The sequence below is a fragment of the Dipodomys spectabilis genome, unplaced genomic scaffold (assembly GCF_019054845.1).
Source record: "Dipodomys spectabilis isolate Male_0828 unplaced genomic scaffold, ASM1905484v1 ptg000018l, whole genome shotgun sequence".
Lineage (NCBI taxonomy): Eukaryota > Metazoa > Chordata > Mammalia > Rodentia > Heteromyidae > Dipodomys > Dipodomys spectabilis.
In genome coordinates, this window is record NW_024870695.1 from 7,378,496 (window position 1) to 7,398,006 (window position 19,511).

General features: G+C 37.6%; 1 protein-coding gene and 1 pseudogene across 6 annotated transcripts in view; one reads left to right on the forward strand and one right to left on the reverse strand.

Moving 5' to 3' along the window:
* Positions 1–19,511, forward strand: part of Tanc2 (tetratricopeptide repeat, ankyrin repeat and coiled-coil containing 2) — a 280,297-nt gene that overhangs the window by 220,664 nt on the left and 40,122 nt on the right. For all 6 annotated transcript variants that reach the window (XM_042673733.1, XM_042673734.1, XM_042673735.1 and 3 more), the window contains 3 exons: positions 4,670–4,778; positions 16,041–16,163; positions 17,147–17,383. In XM_042673733.1, the coding sequence (XP_042529667.1) occupies positions 4,670–4,778; positions 16,041–16,163; positions 17,147–17,383 (469 nt within the window). The remainder of the gene's footprint in view (positions 1–4,669; positions 4,779–16,040; positions 16,164–17,146; positions 17,384–19,511) is intronic.
* Positions 7,911–8,755, reverse strand: LOC122103238 (annotated as a pseudogene).

The window sequence follows — 19,511 nt, forward strand, 5'->3', positions numbered from 1 at the left end:
CCAAGCTCAGATTGACAAACAGAGCATGTTTTCTCTCATATGTAGAAGCTAGATCTAAAATAGTACTAGACATAATAACACAGACTAAAGGAGAAACCCTTCGGGAAAGAACCCTAAGGTATAACTCCTCTGAATATTTAAAATACTGTTTATCAGGGCTGTGAATGTGGCTTAGTGGTAGAGTGCTTGCCTACATACATGAAGCCCTGGGTTCAGTTCCTCAGTACCATATACACAGAAAAGGTTAGAAGTGACACTGTAGCTCAAGTGGTAGAGTGTTAGCGTTGAGCAAAAAAGATTAGGGACAGTGCCCAGGCCCTGAGATCAAGCTCCAGGACTGGCAAAAAATATATATATATAGTGTTTATCAAAACAAATTCCAGAAAATACAATCATAGAATCATGGGTTTTTGGTAGTGGTGGCACTTGTTTTTGCTTTGGGTTTTTTTTTTTTTGGAGGGCAGGAAGGGAAGGAAGAAGTGTAAACAAATGCAGTTGTGCTATTCAGAATATGTTCTGTGGAAAATGAACTATGTAACATGGGGGCAGGGCCAGGAAGGGGAAAGTGAAGGAAGGGGTGACATTGTCCAAAAGGAAAATGTATATTTTCCTCATTACTTACAAAATGGTAACCCTTCTGTACAACACCTTAATAATAACAATAAAATTAAAAAAACAAAAAGAAAAAGAAACTAATCATCAGCAACAAAAACATACTGGCTTTATGGCTCAAATCTTTGGGGAGAAGTAGAAAGAATTTCATCTTTCTACTCTCTTTTCATTTGTGTACATTTTTCTTCTTAGAGCTGCATTTGTACATTAGCCCTGTTTGTACAATAGGAAACTGTAAAGGAACTCTCAGTGGTCTTTGAAACTAAAAAGCCGTTCACATCGAACTCCACAACAAAAAAGAATGGTAAGTGAGGATTCAAAAAAAGATTATGTTTAGCGTAAGCAAATGATCACAGAGCTAGAAACAAGTATACACAAGTATATTATAATATATTTAGACTTTAGGTTAGCAACTGGTACCATTTTTATCAAAAAAGTAAGGTACAAATGGAAATGGTAGCATACAATGTAAATTGCTATTGTTTCTTGAACACCACAAGCTTTGAGTACAATGAGCTGATTAGAACCAAATTTTTTCATTGTCCTTGCTCCAAACCCAGGGCAATTCTGGTATTTAAACTAAAGGCATTGTCCTTACTCAGCAAGCACCATACCAATTGAGCCATATCCCAGCATTGGCTTTTGTTATTTTTCAAATAGGCTCTCAGTTTTTGTCTAGGTCAGCCTAATTTACCTTTTCCACAGAGCTAAAATAACAGCTGAGACCTAAGGATCTCTAGTCTTGAGTAGAAAAACTAAGTGAGAGTGTAAGGCCTTGAGTCCAAACCCAGTACTGGTGCACACACACACATATACACACACACACAGACTTGAGTCTTGCTATATAACCCAGGCTGCCCTCAGCTCTCTAGTGCTGAGATTACAGGTGAGCATTACCAGGACCTGTATTGCTTGTTCTTTCTCCCATGTCTCATCATGATGTGACAGCAAAAATAGCATTGTCATCTCTAGGTAAAGATACATACTGGAGAAATGTAAACATCTTAGAAGAATTCCTTAGTTTTGATAGTAAAGTTAGAACAAAAGAGCAGTCACTTTGTGTGTAAATGAAAACTTATGTCGAGAACAAGCTATTTTTACCATAATCATCCTAATAGGCATAAATTCATTAACCAAAGCATACATAATAAAGCATAGTCCTATATTAAGGAACTCTAGTTATAATTATACAGCCATAAGTAGTCACTTAAAATAATTTTTATACTCAGAAGACTGTAATAATTGTACTGTTAATAACTAGGTAGAATTTTGAGGCCTTGAGAAGAGGATACTTTATAAATGCTTCTAGGTATCATCTTAATACCCCTATGTTCTATTAAAACAGTCTACCAACAAAACTGAGCTTCCATGAGATACATAACAATCCAGTGGCAGCTCCAAGACTTTGAGAGTATAAAACAATCCTTGGCTTAATCCTTCCAATGGTAATGATGACTGCATACAGCCCCACTTGTCTGGACACTCTCCCAGCTAAATAACTTCCTTTCCATCATGATTAATCTTATCCAGTTGTAATAGAGTAACCTAGTATCCATTACAATTCAGAAATTCTTTGAAACCAAAGTTTAGAATTTCCTTCCAAGATCTTATTGAAATGAAATCTCCTGAGTTGATTCCTATGTATTGAGAGCTGTCCTATCCCCCATTCAGGTTCTTTATTGAAGCTTTAAAAAAAAAAAGAGTGGGGGCTGGGAAGGTGGCTCAGTGGTAGAGCGCTTGCCTTGCATGCCTGAGGCCCTGGGTTCGATTCCTCAGCACCACATAAGCAAATAGAAAAAAGCCGGAAGTGGCGCTGTGGCTCAAGTGGTAGAGCACTAGCCTTGAGCTGAAGAGCTGAGGGACAGCGCCCAGACCCAGAGTTCAGGCCCCACAACCGGACCCAAAAAAAAAAAAAAGGAGTTGAATGTTTCCCAGACTGCAATATATATCTCTGCATAAAACCTAGTTAAGAAACCAATATTCAATATAAGAAAAAAGCCTTCTTTCAGGGAAGCATCATCAGCAAAATTCACTTGCTACTTCTATGTTCATTTGACTTGAAACTGAGATGATTGTTTTGTTTCTGTTTTCTAAAAGAACTCCAAGCAAAAGAAGTAGAATATTTGAGTGACTAATGACATGAAGAAGTATGCTGACCCTAAACTAGTGGTCAATAAACAGTTCTAAATGTCCACAGTTTCTGAAAGTTAGAGCATAAGTGGTAAGATGATACATCACAATGATAATCTAATGTCCTTTCTTTAATGCCCAAGGTTTTTCTTCTAAAATATTTTATTGAGCATTTTACATACATTAGACTATGTTATGCATCATGGAGAATATAAATAATACAGACTTCTTTCATAAATTGAAACACATGCCCTAAACATATATTTCCATACAAATATACATTAACACTTAAAAGCACATACTATTAACACTTCAAGAAATACATTACTTAAAGAAACATCATTAGGATGCTTTAAGCTGGAAAAAAAATCCAATTCAAATGTTTTTGTTGTTGTTGTTGTTTTGCCAGTCCTGGGGCTTGAACTCAGGGCCTGGGCACTGTCCTGAGTTTCCTTTGCTCAAGGTTAGCTCTCTACCACTTCAGCCACAGTGCCACTTCTGTGTTTATGTGGTACTGAGGAATCAAACCCAGGGATTCATGCATGCTAGGCAAACACTCTACCACTAAGCCACATTCCCAGCCCTCAAATGTTTGTTTTTTGTTTTTTGGGGGGGGTCCGGTCATGGGGCCTGAACTCTGGGCCTGGGCACTGTCCCTCAGCTCTTCAGCTCAAGGCTAGCACTCTACCACTTGAGCCACAGTGCCACTTCTGGCTTTTTTCTTATGTGGTGCTGAGGAATCGAATCCAGGGCCTTGAGCATGCAAGACAAGTGCTCTACCACTGAGCCACCTTCCCAGCCCCTCAAATGTTTTAAACATATAGAAATGTCTTAGTTCATATCATGAGAAATCCAAAATTAGGGTAAAAATCCAAAATTAAATGCTATGCAGTCAGAGCTCAAGCTCTATTTTTCTGTAGTTCTGTTAGACTGGCCCTCCTTTTGGTTTTGTCCACAGTCCAGCTGACTCTATGGTTTAAAGGGAAAGGAAGTAGTTTCATCCATCATGGACAGATAAGGTAATATTCAGAGACAGAAATAAAGAACTTTCTTTGTTGGCAAGGAGATATGGGAGAATAGATATCATCAGGAAACTGAGACTAGTAGAGGAGAAGCATGTGACAGTATGATAAATACTATACTTGAAGCATATGCAATCTAGTGGCATAAAAATAGTGTGCTTGAGGGGTGGGTGGGGATGGGAAGGGATGTTAAGGGGAAACAAAGGAGGAGGCAACAATGCTTGATAAGAAATGTACTATTACCTTGCTCATGTAATTGTAACCCTTCTGTACAATATTTTCACAATAAAAAATTAAATTAAAAAAGAAAAAATAGTGTGCTCCACTATGGTCAGCTGGAGGAAGGTAGGCAGTCCATAGAGGGTGATCAGAGACTTCATTTGGGGAAGAAAGTATCAATCCAATCTGGACATGTTGGTACTACAGGACTTCCAAATGGAGAAATCTAGCAGACTGATAGATACTACTCTAAAGCTGGGAATAGAGGTCTAGATAGAGAAAAAAATAAAAAGACTAGATGCTGGTACAGGCTCAGAAGGAATGGCTTAATCCAGTGAAAGGACAGAATAGGAGAGACCAATGCAGAGATCCTGAGAAGCACTGACATTTAAGTAGTGGTGAAACAAGAATTGCTGACAGAGATAGGAAATGGAAATCATTAAATGTCATCTATGGGGGGATGGTTATAAGCCAACTAGAAGTAATATATATGTGACTCAGATGAAGGACTGATAAAAGATAGGAACTTTTCAATACCCATTATTTACCCAGTAGCAAGAACCTTTCCCTAGATACTGATTGAATAATATATAATTTTATTGGAGATCTGGCTGGACCTGTACAGTGCCTCACCCAAAGCAGAATTGTGGCATTAAAATTTCTAAATTGAAACTCTTTCTTTTCAGGAGTGGTCACACATTACTTGCCTTCTGGTTTTCCCGCCAAGAGGGAAAACTAAACCGACAACAGACTATTGAACTGGGACATCATATCCTCAAAGCTCACATCTTTAAGGTAATTAGGGGAATGGGAGCCTTTCTCTTTGCATCCCTAGCAGACTTTCCTTAACACTATGTGTATAAAATGAAATTCCTGTTATTTCAGTGTGGTTCCTGCTTTCTGAAATTATTTTGTGGCAATTTGTTCATCTCTTAAAGTATATGGCCTGTTCATCCCTTAACCTTTAGAAAAGAACTTACCTTGTCCTACAGAAAGGTTAAATGCCTCCTTTACAAAAAGATTAAATAAGTTAGCATGGTATTTGCATTAGCCTTCCCTGGGTTTAATAGATCCCTAGTCTTTCTAGGAAATGTTTATGCAATATCATTTATATAAGGCACATGCGTGCTCCATACATGAACTGTCATCTCCTGAGGACAATCATGTTGTAACAGTTTGCATGTCTTCCTTCACAGTGTCTTAAAAGATTAATGAGCATAGTCTCTTAATTTTCATATGACTGCTTTAGTGAATATTTTAATATTCCTGGTATTTTGAGGGTTTTTTTGGAGACAGTTTTCTATGTTGACTATCCTCGCCTTGAGTTCATTGTCTTTTCTACCTCACCTTCAAAGATGCTTTGTGAGTACAAGCATGTACCACAACACACAGATTCCTCAGGTGCTATGATTTTAGACTGTTTATTTGAAGCTAACAGGAACCTTTTTTGAAGCTGTCTCCCCAATCTCTCTCAATCATAATCCCAGTTTCCCCTAGCCATTTCAAAACTACTAAGAACTGTATGGCATTTACATCTTCTCTCAATATTTGTAAGGAAGAACTAGAGCACCAGAGGAGAGCATATAGTTATTCTGCACTTTCTAACAAATTACTGGACCAAAAATGATCTAATTCAATGACCTAACTTTGTGGGAGCAGAATAGCACTAAAACACAAAGTAGCTCATTCTAATTTCAAACCGACTGAAAAATGTCTACTGTTATCATAAACTCTAAGCTCATTATCCTTCAGTTAGAAGGGAAACTAACTAGCTGGGGGCCAGTGGCTCACACCTGTAATCCTAGCTACCCAGGAGGCTGAGATCTGAGGATCACAGTTCAAAGTCAGCCTGGGCAAGAAAGCCCATGAGACTCTTATCTCCAATTAACCACCAGAAAACCGGAAGTGGCACTGTGACTCAAGTGGTAGAGCAGCACTAGCCTTGAGCTGAAGAGCTGAGGGACAGTTCCGAGGCCCAGAGTTCAAGACCCACGACCTACCAAAAAAAAAAAAAAGAAGGGAAACTAACTTATGTATTAATCTTTTAGCATCACCATCTGCCCAAGATCAGATGCAAAGATGAAGCTGATGCCAGCCTTCGTTTCCATTAAAAAAAACAACACTACACTAATACAAATAACAAAGCTTTGTCTGGCCAAGTGTGACTTTATTCAGTACATGAACACCTACATTTAAGCCATATGCACCAATTACCACATTTTTTTCTTATATTGATGCAGACAACATGGTTGCCTGAGATAAGACTGGCTCCATGTGTGATGTAGACCATAAATATCTGGTGTACAGCATATGGTGATGACATGACTGCAAGCTGAAGAATGAAGCCTTGGACTGTCCTTTTCCTAGTACTACAATAACAGGGTCCTATAAATGCAGAGTGCCCTTTGTTGATAGGACTTAGGTTCTCCTGGACTGGAATTCTTAGTCTCCATCAGCCAAGGGTGATGAAAAGGCAAAGACAGATGTTATAGTTTAAATCAATTAAACTTAGATCTAATCGTTAGTACCATGCAGTCTAACTTACATTTCTTTCCAATTTTAAGTTATTTTATCTTTGTTTATGAAAATTACTTATGTGTCATTAATAAATAGTTTGCTTGCTGTGGAGCTCTTTTAATTCTTCTTGTTTTTATATTTGCAGTTTTATTGAAGTTTAACTTTACCACAAAAAGTCCATCAGTTTCAGTCTACAATGCTTGATAAGAAATGTACTCATTATCTTGCCCATGTAATTGTAACCCCTCTATACAGTATTTTCACAATAAAAAAAAAAGTCCATCAGTTTTAGCTGGGCACTGGTGGCTCACACCTGTAATCCTAGCTACTTAGAAAGCTGAGATCTGAGGATCATGGTTCAAAGACAACACAGGCAGAAAAGTCCATGAGACTCTTATCTCCAGTTAGCCACCAAAAAACCAGAAGAAGCACTCTGGCTCAAACAATAGAACACTAGTCTTGAGCTAAAGAGCTCAGGGACAGTGCCCAGGCCCTGAGTGCAAGCCCCACAACCAACAAAAACAACAACAAAAAAAACTGTCCATTTTAGATGTGCCAATCAATTATCTTTAGTCTATTTACAGTTGTGCCACTATCACCAATATCAGTTACATTTCCTCCATTTTATTTTGTCATGGTTGTAGTTCTGGGACTTAAACTCAGATTTGTGCTTGTTAGGCACATACTATACTGCTTGAACCACACCTCCAGCCCTTTTTGCTCTGGTTATTTTTGAGATATGATTTGTTTTATGCACTAGCCAGCTCAAACAACATTTCTCCAATTTAAACTTCATAGAGCAGCTGGGGTGACAGGCACATGCCATAACTTTTTCTGTTGAGATGGGGTCTCATGAACTCTTTTTCTTTTTTCCTCTTTTCTTTTTTTGGGGGCACAAGTGGCAGGGGTTGGGGGAGAGGGAGGCTTGACTTGTCTGGAACCACAATACTTTCAATCAGCTTCCCCATAGCTGGGATACAAGGCAGACTCTACCACACCTAGATATTGTTAAGATGAGGTCTCACAAACATTTTTTCCTGGGTGGGACTCAAACTATAATCCTTCAGATCTCTGCTTCCCAAGTAGCAAAGATTACAGTTGTAAGCCACTTGTACACAGTCCATATGCCCATTTGTGTAGTCATCCCACCATTTTCTCTTTTTTTTTTCAGTAAACTGTAATTTTTTATTGGAAAACAAATATACAAGTTGGAATGGATTGAGGCAAATTGTACCATAAGCAGATTTTCTTTAAGTGGCTAAGACAAAGTTTAAAAAGCAAGTAACAATGAAAGAAAATGTTTTTTGTATAAGACCAGCAGTACAAAAAAATAGTGTACAAGTACCTGGATAATATACCCATTTTGCAATAGTGCAACTTTTAAGTACATATTGTTATCTCTCCATAGTCCACACGGAGTTACAACTCCACACTTCAACAACAACATGCTGACAGTTCCTAAAAGAAAACTACTTAAAAAAGCATAACCCATATGTTCCCTCATTTGACCAACTCCATCTAAGTTTAGATGTGCAGAAGGGTTTAAATATATCCAAAGTAAGCCACATATAACATATTACTTGATCAGTTTTCTAAAATAAGGTTTCAGGACAATGACAGTAAGGGAAGGGAAGATAACATGGAGGAATGAAATCCTAATTACTATACATGCATTTTTTTGACAGTAGGAGAGACCTTTTACAGATAAGTTACAAAGAAAAGACAAACAATTTTATACAAGAAATTTAACACATTCTGTACAATATCTTCACTTTGCTGTCGTCATTTTTACAAACTCTTCATAGTTTACTTGACCCTCACCATCAATATCTGCTTCCCTGATCATTTCATCAACTTCTTCATCTGTTAACTTCTCCCCCAGTTGGTCATCACATGGCAAAGCTCTGCTGCACTAATATAACCATTGCTATCCTTATCAAACACACAGAATGCGTCTCTAATTTCTTCTTCACTGCCAGTGTCTTTCAGTTTTCTTGCCATCATTGTCAAAAATTCAGGGAAGTCAATTGTGCCATTAACATCAGCTTCTACTTCATTAATCATGTCCTGTAATACTGCTTCTGTGGGATTCTGCCCAAGAGACCTCATTTCAGTTCCCAGTTCCTTTGTTGTTATAGTTCCATCACCATCCTTGTCAAATAGTGAAAAAGCTTCTTTGAATTCTGCAATCTCCTCTTCAGTCAGTTGGTCAGCCATGCTGCAAGAGCTACCAGTCCCAACATGTGACCACACAACCACTCTGCTTGCTCATTCCTCTCGGTCTCCATCCCTCCATTTTCTGTTTCTCCTTATTTGACTCTCTGGATATTTCAGAAAGCTAGAATCATAATATGCAGTCTCCTGTGCCTGGCTTTTTTGACTTAGCGTAATGTTTTAAGAGTTTATTACTACTATAGTATCTATCAATAATGTATTCCTTTAAATTGCCAAATAACATTCCATTATGTGGATGTACCATATTTTGTTTACCAATTCATAGTTAGACCTTTGAGTTGTTTCTACTTTGGATTGTTGTGAATAATCTGCTATGAACATCAGCACATTGATTTTTCCTTTGTAAAAATTAAATTAGCTATTTAAAGTGGTAGTGTGTTCACAACTCAGTGGCATATAGTACACTGATAATGGTAGGTGTGGTGGACAGTGTTTGTCCACCAACAGGTTTGTGGAGGCAGACTTCAGTTCTTTTGTGTATACTTGTCTATAATTAATAGTTGTGCTTGATGGAGTAGAATGTGCCTGGAAGCCCAGCACTAGAGTGTCAGTACTCAGGAAGCTGAAGCAGGAGGATCATTTGAATCCAGAAGTACAGACCAAGCAAAGCAACACAGCAAGATATCATCATTCAAATCATCTCTTTAAAAAAAAAAATTATGAGGGCTGGGAATGTGGCTTTAGTGGTAGAGTGCTTGACTAGCATGCATGAAGCCCTGAGTTCGATTCCTCAGTACCACATAAACAGAAAAAGCCAGAAGTGGCACTGTGGCTCAAGTGGTAGAGTGCTAGACTTGAGCTGAAGAGCTGAAGAACAGTGCCCTGGCCCAGAGTTCAGGCCCCACGACCGGACCCAAAAAAAAAAAAAAATGAAACTGCTAGTTCATATAGTAGCTATATTTAAGTCTTTGGGAATTGCTAGTCTCCAAACCATTTTACAGTTCTACCAGTGGCATGAGGGTTCTGATTTCTTCATACTGGGTTATAGTCAGTGATAGAGAACATGCTTTTAAAAAAAAAGATTCCATTTTCTTCATGTCTTCACAAGTACTTATTAGACATGATCTGTCTTTTGTTTTTAGCCATTTTAGTAAATGTGAAGTGGGATATCGCTGTGATTTTGATTTGCATTTCCCTAATGACCCATGTTATTGAGCATTTAAAATTTTTATAATCCTCTAATTACCATTTAGTCTTTTTATAATCCAGGAAAAGGAACAAGATGTTTTTGGATTATGGCCAGAAATAGAGTAGTTTAATCTAGTTTATATTGCAGGGTGTTTTTACTAGGTTGAGTCTAGTCATAGGGGGATTTTTACAGTATTCTGACCATTTACTCCTTAAATGCTGCCCTTAGGCTCCATTCTGTCTTAAATCCTGAACCAGTAATTCTCTAATTTTTAGCCTTCCCATACCTTCAAAATGAATGCTTTAAATTTTTTGCATATCTTCTCCTAGTTGTCCCTAGTATGCATGTTTGTGAAAATGCTTAGATCTTGCATTAGCAAAAGTAGCAGCCCATCCAAGTCCTCTTGAGCAAAAACTATGACAGCTTTTCTCTAAGTATCTTAGCCTTTCTGATTAAAAATTCATTTATTATGCATAAATGAACTAAAACTGTTCTGAGAATCACATGGAAAACACAGTCAACTTGCACACAAAAAAACTAAATCTAAACCCATATTCCCTAAGCAAGAAGGATGAGCTGTTACATCTTTCAAAAAAAATAAATGTACCATGTTCTGAACTCCTTCTGATACCACAGACTTTGAGCCAAAGGATAACTGCCATCTAACTTTAATAAGCACTGATCTAGCATTATCGTTCTATAAGATGATGTTATTAATAATTCTGTGGATTAAATGAAAATATTTAATGAATCCTGCATAATATTAACATCCTCTTGAATAGACACTGTTTTATTTTAAATTTCACAATTGCAAAATAAGCATAATGCTTAGTTAAAATCATAAAAGTAAAGTCATAGGAGTAGATGAGATTGTCCAGGGTAAAACTGTTTTGGAGAAGAGGGCCAAGAATGGAGAATGGTTTGGAGCTAGAAGTAAAAGGGTAAGTAAGCAATCAGCTTTTTGTGTATTCTAACTGCCACTTTTCCAGTTGAGAATTCAGAAGTGAAATCTTAAATCAGATACTGTCTACCTTTTAAAAAATCTTGGTATAATCAAAAGACCATGAACTTTGGAGACTAAAAATAAAAATAAAAACAAATAACAAATAATAAAGCCTGACATCTAATTCCATATCCAGTAGTTATATGACTTTGAGAGAATTACTTAACCTTCTTGGTTGTTTCTCCTAATATAAAAATAGATGCCTACAATCTTAACACTAGGAAGGCTGAGGAAGGAGCATCTCAAATTAGAGGGCAGCCTTGCTACTGAATGAGATCCTGTCTCAAGAAAATAAATAGTAGTTATAAATTCTATCTTATAAGGCTGTAGTGGAGATTAGATTAAATTAAAGGAACTAACATAGGAAAAGGCCTGAGTACAGAACTTTATAAATAGGAGATCCTGAATAAATGTTAAATTCCCTTTTTCCACCATCATACCTATAAGCATGTTTTCCACTTGTAAAAGTTTTCTCTTTATGAAACAATAACCCCTCTGTATATCACCGCTATAGCAACAATTGAAAAAAAGAAAGTTTTCTCTATTATCGATATTTCCACTGGGCACTGATGACTCATACCTGTAATCCTAACTAGTCAAGAGGCTGAGACCTGAGGCTCATGGTTCAAAGGCAGACTGGGCAGAAAAGTCCTTGAGATTTTTATCTCCTGTTAATCACAGAAAAAGAGGGAAGTGGAGCTGTGTCTCAAGTGGTAGAGTGCTAGCCTTACATAAAAGTATCCCAGAGACAGGGCCTAGGCCCAGAGTTCAAGCCCCAGTGCTAGCAAAAAAAAAAATTACAGCTATTTCTTTGTGTTACTATTTCTTTGTGTTATTTTTTTTAATTGGACAATATAGTATATTGTTCCTCGGAAGGATTTGGTGAGACCCACACATATTCTAAATTAGGAGATAGAGACCCAAAGTGAGAATCAGAGCTAGATTATCTGGTCTTCTAGGATCAAAATGAGCTTTAGAACCTAGTTTATCTACATCCCCACTCTTTTTGTGTGTGTGTGTCAGTCATGGGCCTGGGCTCTGTTGCTCAGCTCTTCAGCTCAAGGTGAGCACTCTACCACTCGAACCACAGTGCCACTTCCAGTTTTCTGGTGGTTGATTGGAAATAAAAGTCTCACAAACTCCTGCCTGAGCTGTCTTTGAACCATGATCCTCAGTTCTTAGCCTCCTGAGTAGCTAGGATTACAGGTGTGAGCCACCAGTGCCTGGCCCAACTCTTAACTAAGTATCATTTAGAATCTCTTCAAAAAAGAACCATAAATATTTTATATCATATGTCAAAATAAACAATCATAATGACTTAGTGATAGGTTTGCTTTTAATGTGTTTGCATATTAGCTGATTAGCAAATGAGAGACTTTGCAATCAACATCTGTTATTAGCACTAATTAAAAGAGATTCTGAAGTAATAATAACAGTCAGAAACTGTTGTTTTTCACCCAGATCTTAATGCCTAACTGGGTATTCTAGTGAGTTCAACTTTGAACTTCTTCAAGACAGGAGGACAATGGTAGCCTTTTAAAAATACTGGAGGATGATGAAAAAGCAATGATTTCCTTGAGGTTGTGAGGGGTTGCAACTAGATTCTGTTTTAGCCTCCCAGTGACATGTGTTTCTAGGAACCCAGTGGCCTGTTCAGTCAAGATTTGGCCCAGCTGTTTGGGCTCACCCTCCTGTCCATCATTTGTAATTAGTACAGGATAAAACAAGAGGATGAGTAGTAATTAGCTTATTCTTTCTCATTTTGTCAAGCTTTGGGTTTCACGTTGGGGATGTTTATACACAGATGATTACTTTGAGAAAGCCATGTCTGTCTTAAACTGTGTCAAAGGCAGAAAAAGTATATTGAAAGGCCTTCAAAGGCATATCATACAGATATATTCTCACTAGTGCATAATGGTATGTGTAGGAGGGTGATCATTGAAATGTAATAATAATAGTTGCATAGGGACAGAACTACCTAAATATCCATTTCTAGGGTGCTGACTTACCATGATATATCCATTTAATAGGCAGCTCTCTCCCTTGGATGTGAAAAGCCTGCATGTTGGTATAGAATATATCCACAACATTTTGTACAAAAATGAACACAAAATGAATTGTTCCTTTAAATTTTTAGATGTTTTTCAGCCAGTAATATATGAACCTTACATGGATCCCATTTCAAATCAAACATTTTTTTTTTACTTTCTTGAGATTGTCAAATAAATTTGAATAATTTGAATAATTTTATCATTAACTCCTTAATTTTAAGTGCGTTAGTGATATTAAAATATGTTTTATTTTTTGAGTTTGTTGTAGTACTAGAGCTTGAACTCAGGGCCTTGTGTTTGCTAGGCAAACACTTTATCATTTGAGTTGCACCCCTACTTTTTGGTGGTTAACTGGAGTTAAGAATCTGAACAAGTGGGGCTGGGAAGGTGGCTCAGTGGTAGAGCGCTTGCCTTGCATGCTCGAGGCCCTGGGTTCGATTCCTCAGCCCCACATAAACAAAAAGAAAAAGCCGGAAGTGGCACTGTGGCTCAAGTGGTAGAGTGCTAGCCTTGAGCTGAAGAGCTGAGGGACAGCGCCCAGGCCCAGAGTTCAGGCCCCACGACCGGACCAAAAAAAAAAAAAAAAAAAAAAGAATCTGAACAAGCTTCAAACCTTGATCCTCACATCTCTGCCTCCTGAGGATCTAGATTGGTTACACATATGAGCCGCCAGCATCCAATTTCAGCCCTGCTTTTAGAGACAAGTTTCATAGACTTTTCTGTCTGGCTTCAGACTACAATATTCCAGATCTCAGCCTCATGAATAGCTAGTACTGCAAGCCTCAGCCTTCAGTGCCCAGTTTACTTTTATATTTAATACTATAATGTTTATTTTTATAACAAACTGAGGTTGTATAATTTTAGAAACTTAAATTTGAAGCCTTTTTTAATGCCAACTTAGGAAATGATTTGTAGAATTAGATGTGTTTGAACCACCTTTCCCTCAATACTAGAGCTGATCTTCAAGTGTAGAAATCAGGGATAGGAAAAGGGCCTACCTTGAAATTTTCTTAGAAATAAAATTTTTAGTTTGTTGGTTTTTGGGTTTATGAGACATGTCTTCCTATTGAGCCTAGACTGACTTTACACTCTTGATCCTCCTACCTCAGTTTTTCATTACCATGCCTTCCTGAAAAGAATTTTTTTAATCTGAAAGTTTAATTCTTGGTTGCATCCAAATACTTTCTAGGGGAAAAAAATATGCCTGTCTGGAAAGCCTTTTCATAATGTTCATATATTTGGCCTTTCCATAATAGCAGTTGTCTTTTAGCCTTCTCCCTGGTGTGAGAATGCCCTCTTTAGGAAATCTTTTCTTAATTTACTTAGGGATATTAGGCCATTTGTAGAAAGGACATGACTTGAGTTTCTATTAGACAACTCATAAATAAGTATTTCTTCTATGTGAGTGCCCTTTGTCTAATATGACAAATATACCTTGCTGATTTGGATATATATAGGTGTATTGCAGGCAAAAATATTCTTCATTCCAAGGAACAAAGCAAGCAACTATACCTTCCCAGATCTACTTAAGTCTCAAACTTTGCTGTTAATACTTCCTACCCTCAAGATTTCCTGTTTTAACTCTCAACTCAGATTTTGGCAGAAGATTAAAATGATTACTGAAGAGTGTCTACTGGCCATCAGGCAATTTAAATGGCAACTTATTCTAATTTCCTTTGAAAAAGTTCATGTGAAAGGGCTTTTTAACCACTAGCAATGAGACCTGTGCCAGTTCTACTAGGAGAAGTTTTGTTACTGATGGAAAATCAGGTTTATTTTGTTTTTATTCCTAAGGATGATTAGATATGATTGTTTTAGGGCTATTAAGCAGGGTGAAGAATTCTAGCTGCTATAACAAACCTGCAAAGTCTCAATGGCTTAACATAATGAAGATTTATTTCCTGCTTTTACTGCAATCTGCTGCAGATTACTAGGAAAGTAACTTCTATATAGTGTTCTGAAATCATCTTGGACCTCAGAATCCATTAGTACTTCTGCATCTGACCTACAATCAAGAAAAACAAAATGCACAGAATCTGGTGTGTTGCATACACCTTAATCTTCTAATAAAATCAGAAGGGCATCTCAAGTTTGAGCCCACCCTAGGCTACATAGAAAGGTACATGTTTTCTTTCATATGTAGAACTTTGACCTAAAACATGAATCATAAAACAGGATCATATATATACAGAAACAATCAAACTGACTAAAGTATATTCAAGAATGAGGGTATTTCCTTACTGAATAATAAACAGTTTAACAAAATGAGTATCAGGAAGAAGTGATAACATGTCTTAACTAGGGGTTGGAGACATGGAGGCTAATGGAAGGTGGGACTGAATGGAAAGGTGAGTGGCATATGAATACAATCACAAGATTCAATGTACATACAGAAAGTGGAACTAGAAAACAATGCACCCAGTAGGAAAATGAATAGATGGAGAGAGGGAGAATTGCTAGAAGGGGAACTCTAATCAAGATGCATTATTCACATAAATGGACATGTTAAGTTGAATGCCCCCATACATCTATTTAAAATAATGTTTAAAAGAAAGGACCCTGTCTCAAAAAGACAAAGAGAACATAGAGAAGAGGGAAGGAGGAAGAAATGAATGAAAGAAAGGAAGGAGGAACAGACTATGGAAATACATCAGAGCTTTGGGAGGGCAATGTATTACTTGTATCCAAATTTTATCAACCAGAATTCATATTACCCATTTAAATAAAGGAAACTAAGAAATGTAATTTTTCCAAATGCTTAGGAAAAAACGAAATAATGATCAACAGTCACACCACATTACCTCTGCTACAGTGTATATTTACTTGAATTTAAAGAACGTATTCAAGGAGACTAAAAGGTACAGAAAAGCAATATAGCAGAAAAGAAAGATGTTAGATGGATTCATTAAGATGTAAAGATCCGAAAAATGTTAGAGACAATTTAAGTTACCTTGTCCAAAATTATTAGTATTTGTCCCCATCAGTGGATGGGCTTTGCTGGCAAGAAGATAAGAAGATATGCTCTAACACATTGGTATTAAAAATATAGATGCCATCAACTTACTACTGATGATACTTTTTAACTAAGCTAAAAATTTAATTGTTTTGCACTCCTTTTTCAGGGTTTGAGTAAAAAAGTTGGTGTATCATCTTCCATTCTCCAAGGTCTCTGGATCTCCTATAGCACAGAAGGTCTTTCTATGGCATTGGCATCTTTACGAAATCTCTACACTCCAAATATAAAGGTAAATACAAAGGAATTACAAATAAATTAAAGAATAATCTGTGAAAGAATAAAATTAGAAGGACATCAAGTGACTATTTAGTTGACCTCTAATTTACCTTAGGCTATCTCCTATTAGCCTTTTATATGTATTTTAATTTTATATGTATTTTAAATTGCTACATTTTATTCAGTAAATTAAAGAGTGACCTACTGTCCTCCTCCTTTCTATAAGCTGACTCTGACATATGATGTAGATGCTGCTGGCTCTAGAAGCTTGTAGTCTTTTGGGAGAGGAGCTTTTTTTTTGGGGGGGGGGGTCTGGTCATGGGGCCTGAACTCTGGGCCTGGGCGCTGTCCCTCAGCTCTTCAGCTCAAGGCTAGTGCTCTACCACTTGAGCCACAGCGCCACTTCCGGCTTTTTTCTATTTGCTTATGTGGTGCTGAGGAATCGAACCCAGGGCCTCAGGCATGCAAGGCAAGCGCTCTACCACTGAGCCACCTTCCCAGCCCCTGGGAGAGGAGCTTTTTCAACTAAGAGTTCACTGAAGAATAAAGCTAGTGTTTAATACTATGGTACACATAGCATTCACTCTAGATCATGAGCAGTTTATAGGAGACATTTTACTATTTTTTTATTTTTTTGCCAGTCCTGAGGCTTGAACTCTGGGCCTGGGTACTGTCCTTGACCTCCTTTTGCTCAAGGCTAGCACTCTGCCACTTGAACCATAGCACAACTTCCAGATTTACTTGAAGATAAGATTTTCATAGATTTTCCTGCCTGGGCTGGTTTCAAACCAAGATTCTCAGATCTCAGCCTCTTGAGTAGCTAGGAGTACAGGCATGAGCCACCAGCTCCTGGCTACATTCTTTTTTAAAAATAAGGATGAAAAAAAGAACAAATGAATAATGGAAAGTAACATAGCTATGAAATGTAGAGTCGCAGACAGTTTAATAAAGGATATGACTGATGTTTGATTGTTATTTCTATTTGCTTATTTCTAGGTCAGCCGACTGTTGATTTTGGGAGGTGCCAATATTAATTACCGGACAGAGGTTTTAAATAATGCCCCAATCCTGTGTGTCCAGTCTCATCTTGGTTATACAGAAATGGTGGCCCTGCTTTTGGAGTTTGGGGCCAATGTGGATGCTTCTTCTGAAAGTGGCCTGACTCCTCTGGGATATGCTGCAGCGGCAGGGTTCCTGAGTATTGTGATGCTGCTGTGCAAGAAACGGGCCAAGGTAATGGCTGCCCACCACTATTACTTTCCTTTTCTTCCTATGGAGAGTCTTTCTTAGTATCTGTGCTATTTCAGAAGTCTAGGTATATCATTAGCTCAAAGAAAGACGCACTTAAATCTCATACAAGTGCCAGGTACAGTGGCTCATGCCTATAATCATAGTTACTCCATAGGTGTAGAATAGACAGATCAAGCTTTGAAGCCAACCTGGGCAGAAACTCCAGGAAACCCCCATCTCAACCAATAAAAAACTGAGTATGGTGACATGTCAATTTCATTCTTATACAAGGAAAGCATAAACTGGATCACTGTCTAAGCCAGCCCAGACCTTAATGCAGAAAAAAAAGGATGCCGAAAGATAATTTTTTAAACAATGAAAGCAGAAAGGGCTGGGGGCATGATTCAAGGAGTAGAGTACTTACCTGGCAAGCTCAAGGCCCTAAATTCAACCTCTAGTACTATTTTGTGGATCAGTGTCAACCCAGGTAAAAACTTAGCAAGATTCCATTTCAATAAGCTAGGCATGATGGTACATGCTAATGATCCTAGCTACTTTAGAGGTTGTAGACAGGAGAATTGTGGTATGATACTACCACCACCACGCTGAGCAAAAACACAGGACACTACCTGAAAAATATAACTAAACAGCAAAAAATAGCTGGGGGATATGATTCAAATAGTAGAGTGCCTTAATAGCAAGTGTTGTGAGGTCCTGAGTTCAAACTGTGGTAGCACCAAAAGAAACAAACACTCTAACCTTCCAGCAGATAACTGACCTACTTTCTCAAAAGTCACTACTGCCAAACACCAAAGCAATTCTTTCCATTCTTACTCTTCTAAGCCCCTCTTCTAAGCCTCTCTATAGTAACAGTAACATTGCGCTTTTAATATCCTAGTTGTACTGATTCTCTAGTTGCTTTTCTCTCATTCTTTTCCCAATAGAACTATTGTAATGCTGAGTATGAGGAAGATCACCAGCCTCATGGTCTCAGCATTAAAATCACAGGCTGGATTCTATTAAACCTATATTTAAGTGAGTCTTAACTTCTTATTACTAATTCCTGAAACAGTTTGGAGCTCTAGCTCATGTTTTTAACTGCCTACTTGACAGCTGTGCTGTTGTGCCTGGATACCTCACTGGTACTTCACATTTAACTTTCTAAAACAGCTATCTTTACCCTGGAACTACCTCTTTTTTCCTAGCTTTAAAAATGTTTCCCCAAAACTAAAAAAGATGTTATACCTTCCCTTCTGTTGTCTCTTCAAATTCATCTAATAGCCAACTCTTTTCAATTTTATCTTGAAAAAAGTTTGAACAGCCATTCCTTCATGTCCATTGCAACTGCTACCATCCTCCTAAATTGTTCTATCTCCTCGTATGACAAGCTCCCTTTTCAGATTCTAGCCTTATCTATTACATTCCATTCTCTTTTTTTAATTATTGTTAAGGAGTTGTACCAGGGGGTTTCAATTCCGTAAGTCAGGTTATAAGTCCAGTGCTTCTTGTTCAGTGTCATCATTTTCCCCCATTTCCCATCCCATCCCTACCCCTCAAGTTATGTAGGTCATTTTTTTTACATAATGTACACTGAATGTAATGACTACATTAGCTCACCCTTCCTTCTCCATTCCTGTGCTCCCCCTTTTGCCCACCCACTAGAACATATTTTTACTTGCTGGTATTCATTGTGATAAATAGTACATTAGTTGTTCAGAGGAGTTACACCTTTAGATTCTACCCCTAAGTATAACCTCCTTTAGTTAGTTTGTTTGTGTGTAAATGCATTGAGCCCTAAATATATTATCATGCCTTGTTGTATTTTAGGTTAGCTTCTACATATGAGAGAAAACATGTGCTGTTTGTTTCTCTGAGACTGGCTTACCTCACTTAACATGATTTGTTCTAGGTCCATCCATTTCTCTGCAGATGGCATAATATTTTTCTAATGGATGAGTAAAAGTCCATTGTGTATATTTTCTTGATCAACTCATCTGTTATAAGGCATCTGGGCTGTTTCCAGATTCACTATTGCGAATAGTGCAACAATGACCATGGTTTTACAGTGTCTTCATCAAATCCTGACTTACAATATTCTGGGTAGATGTCCAAGAATGGTATGACTGGACCA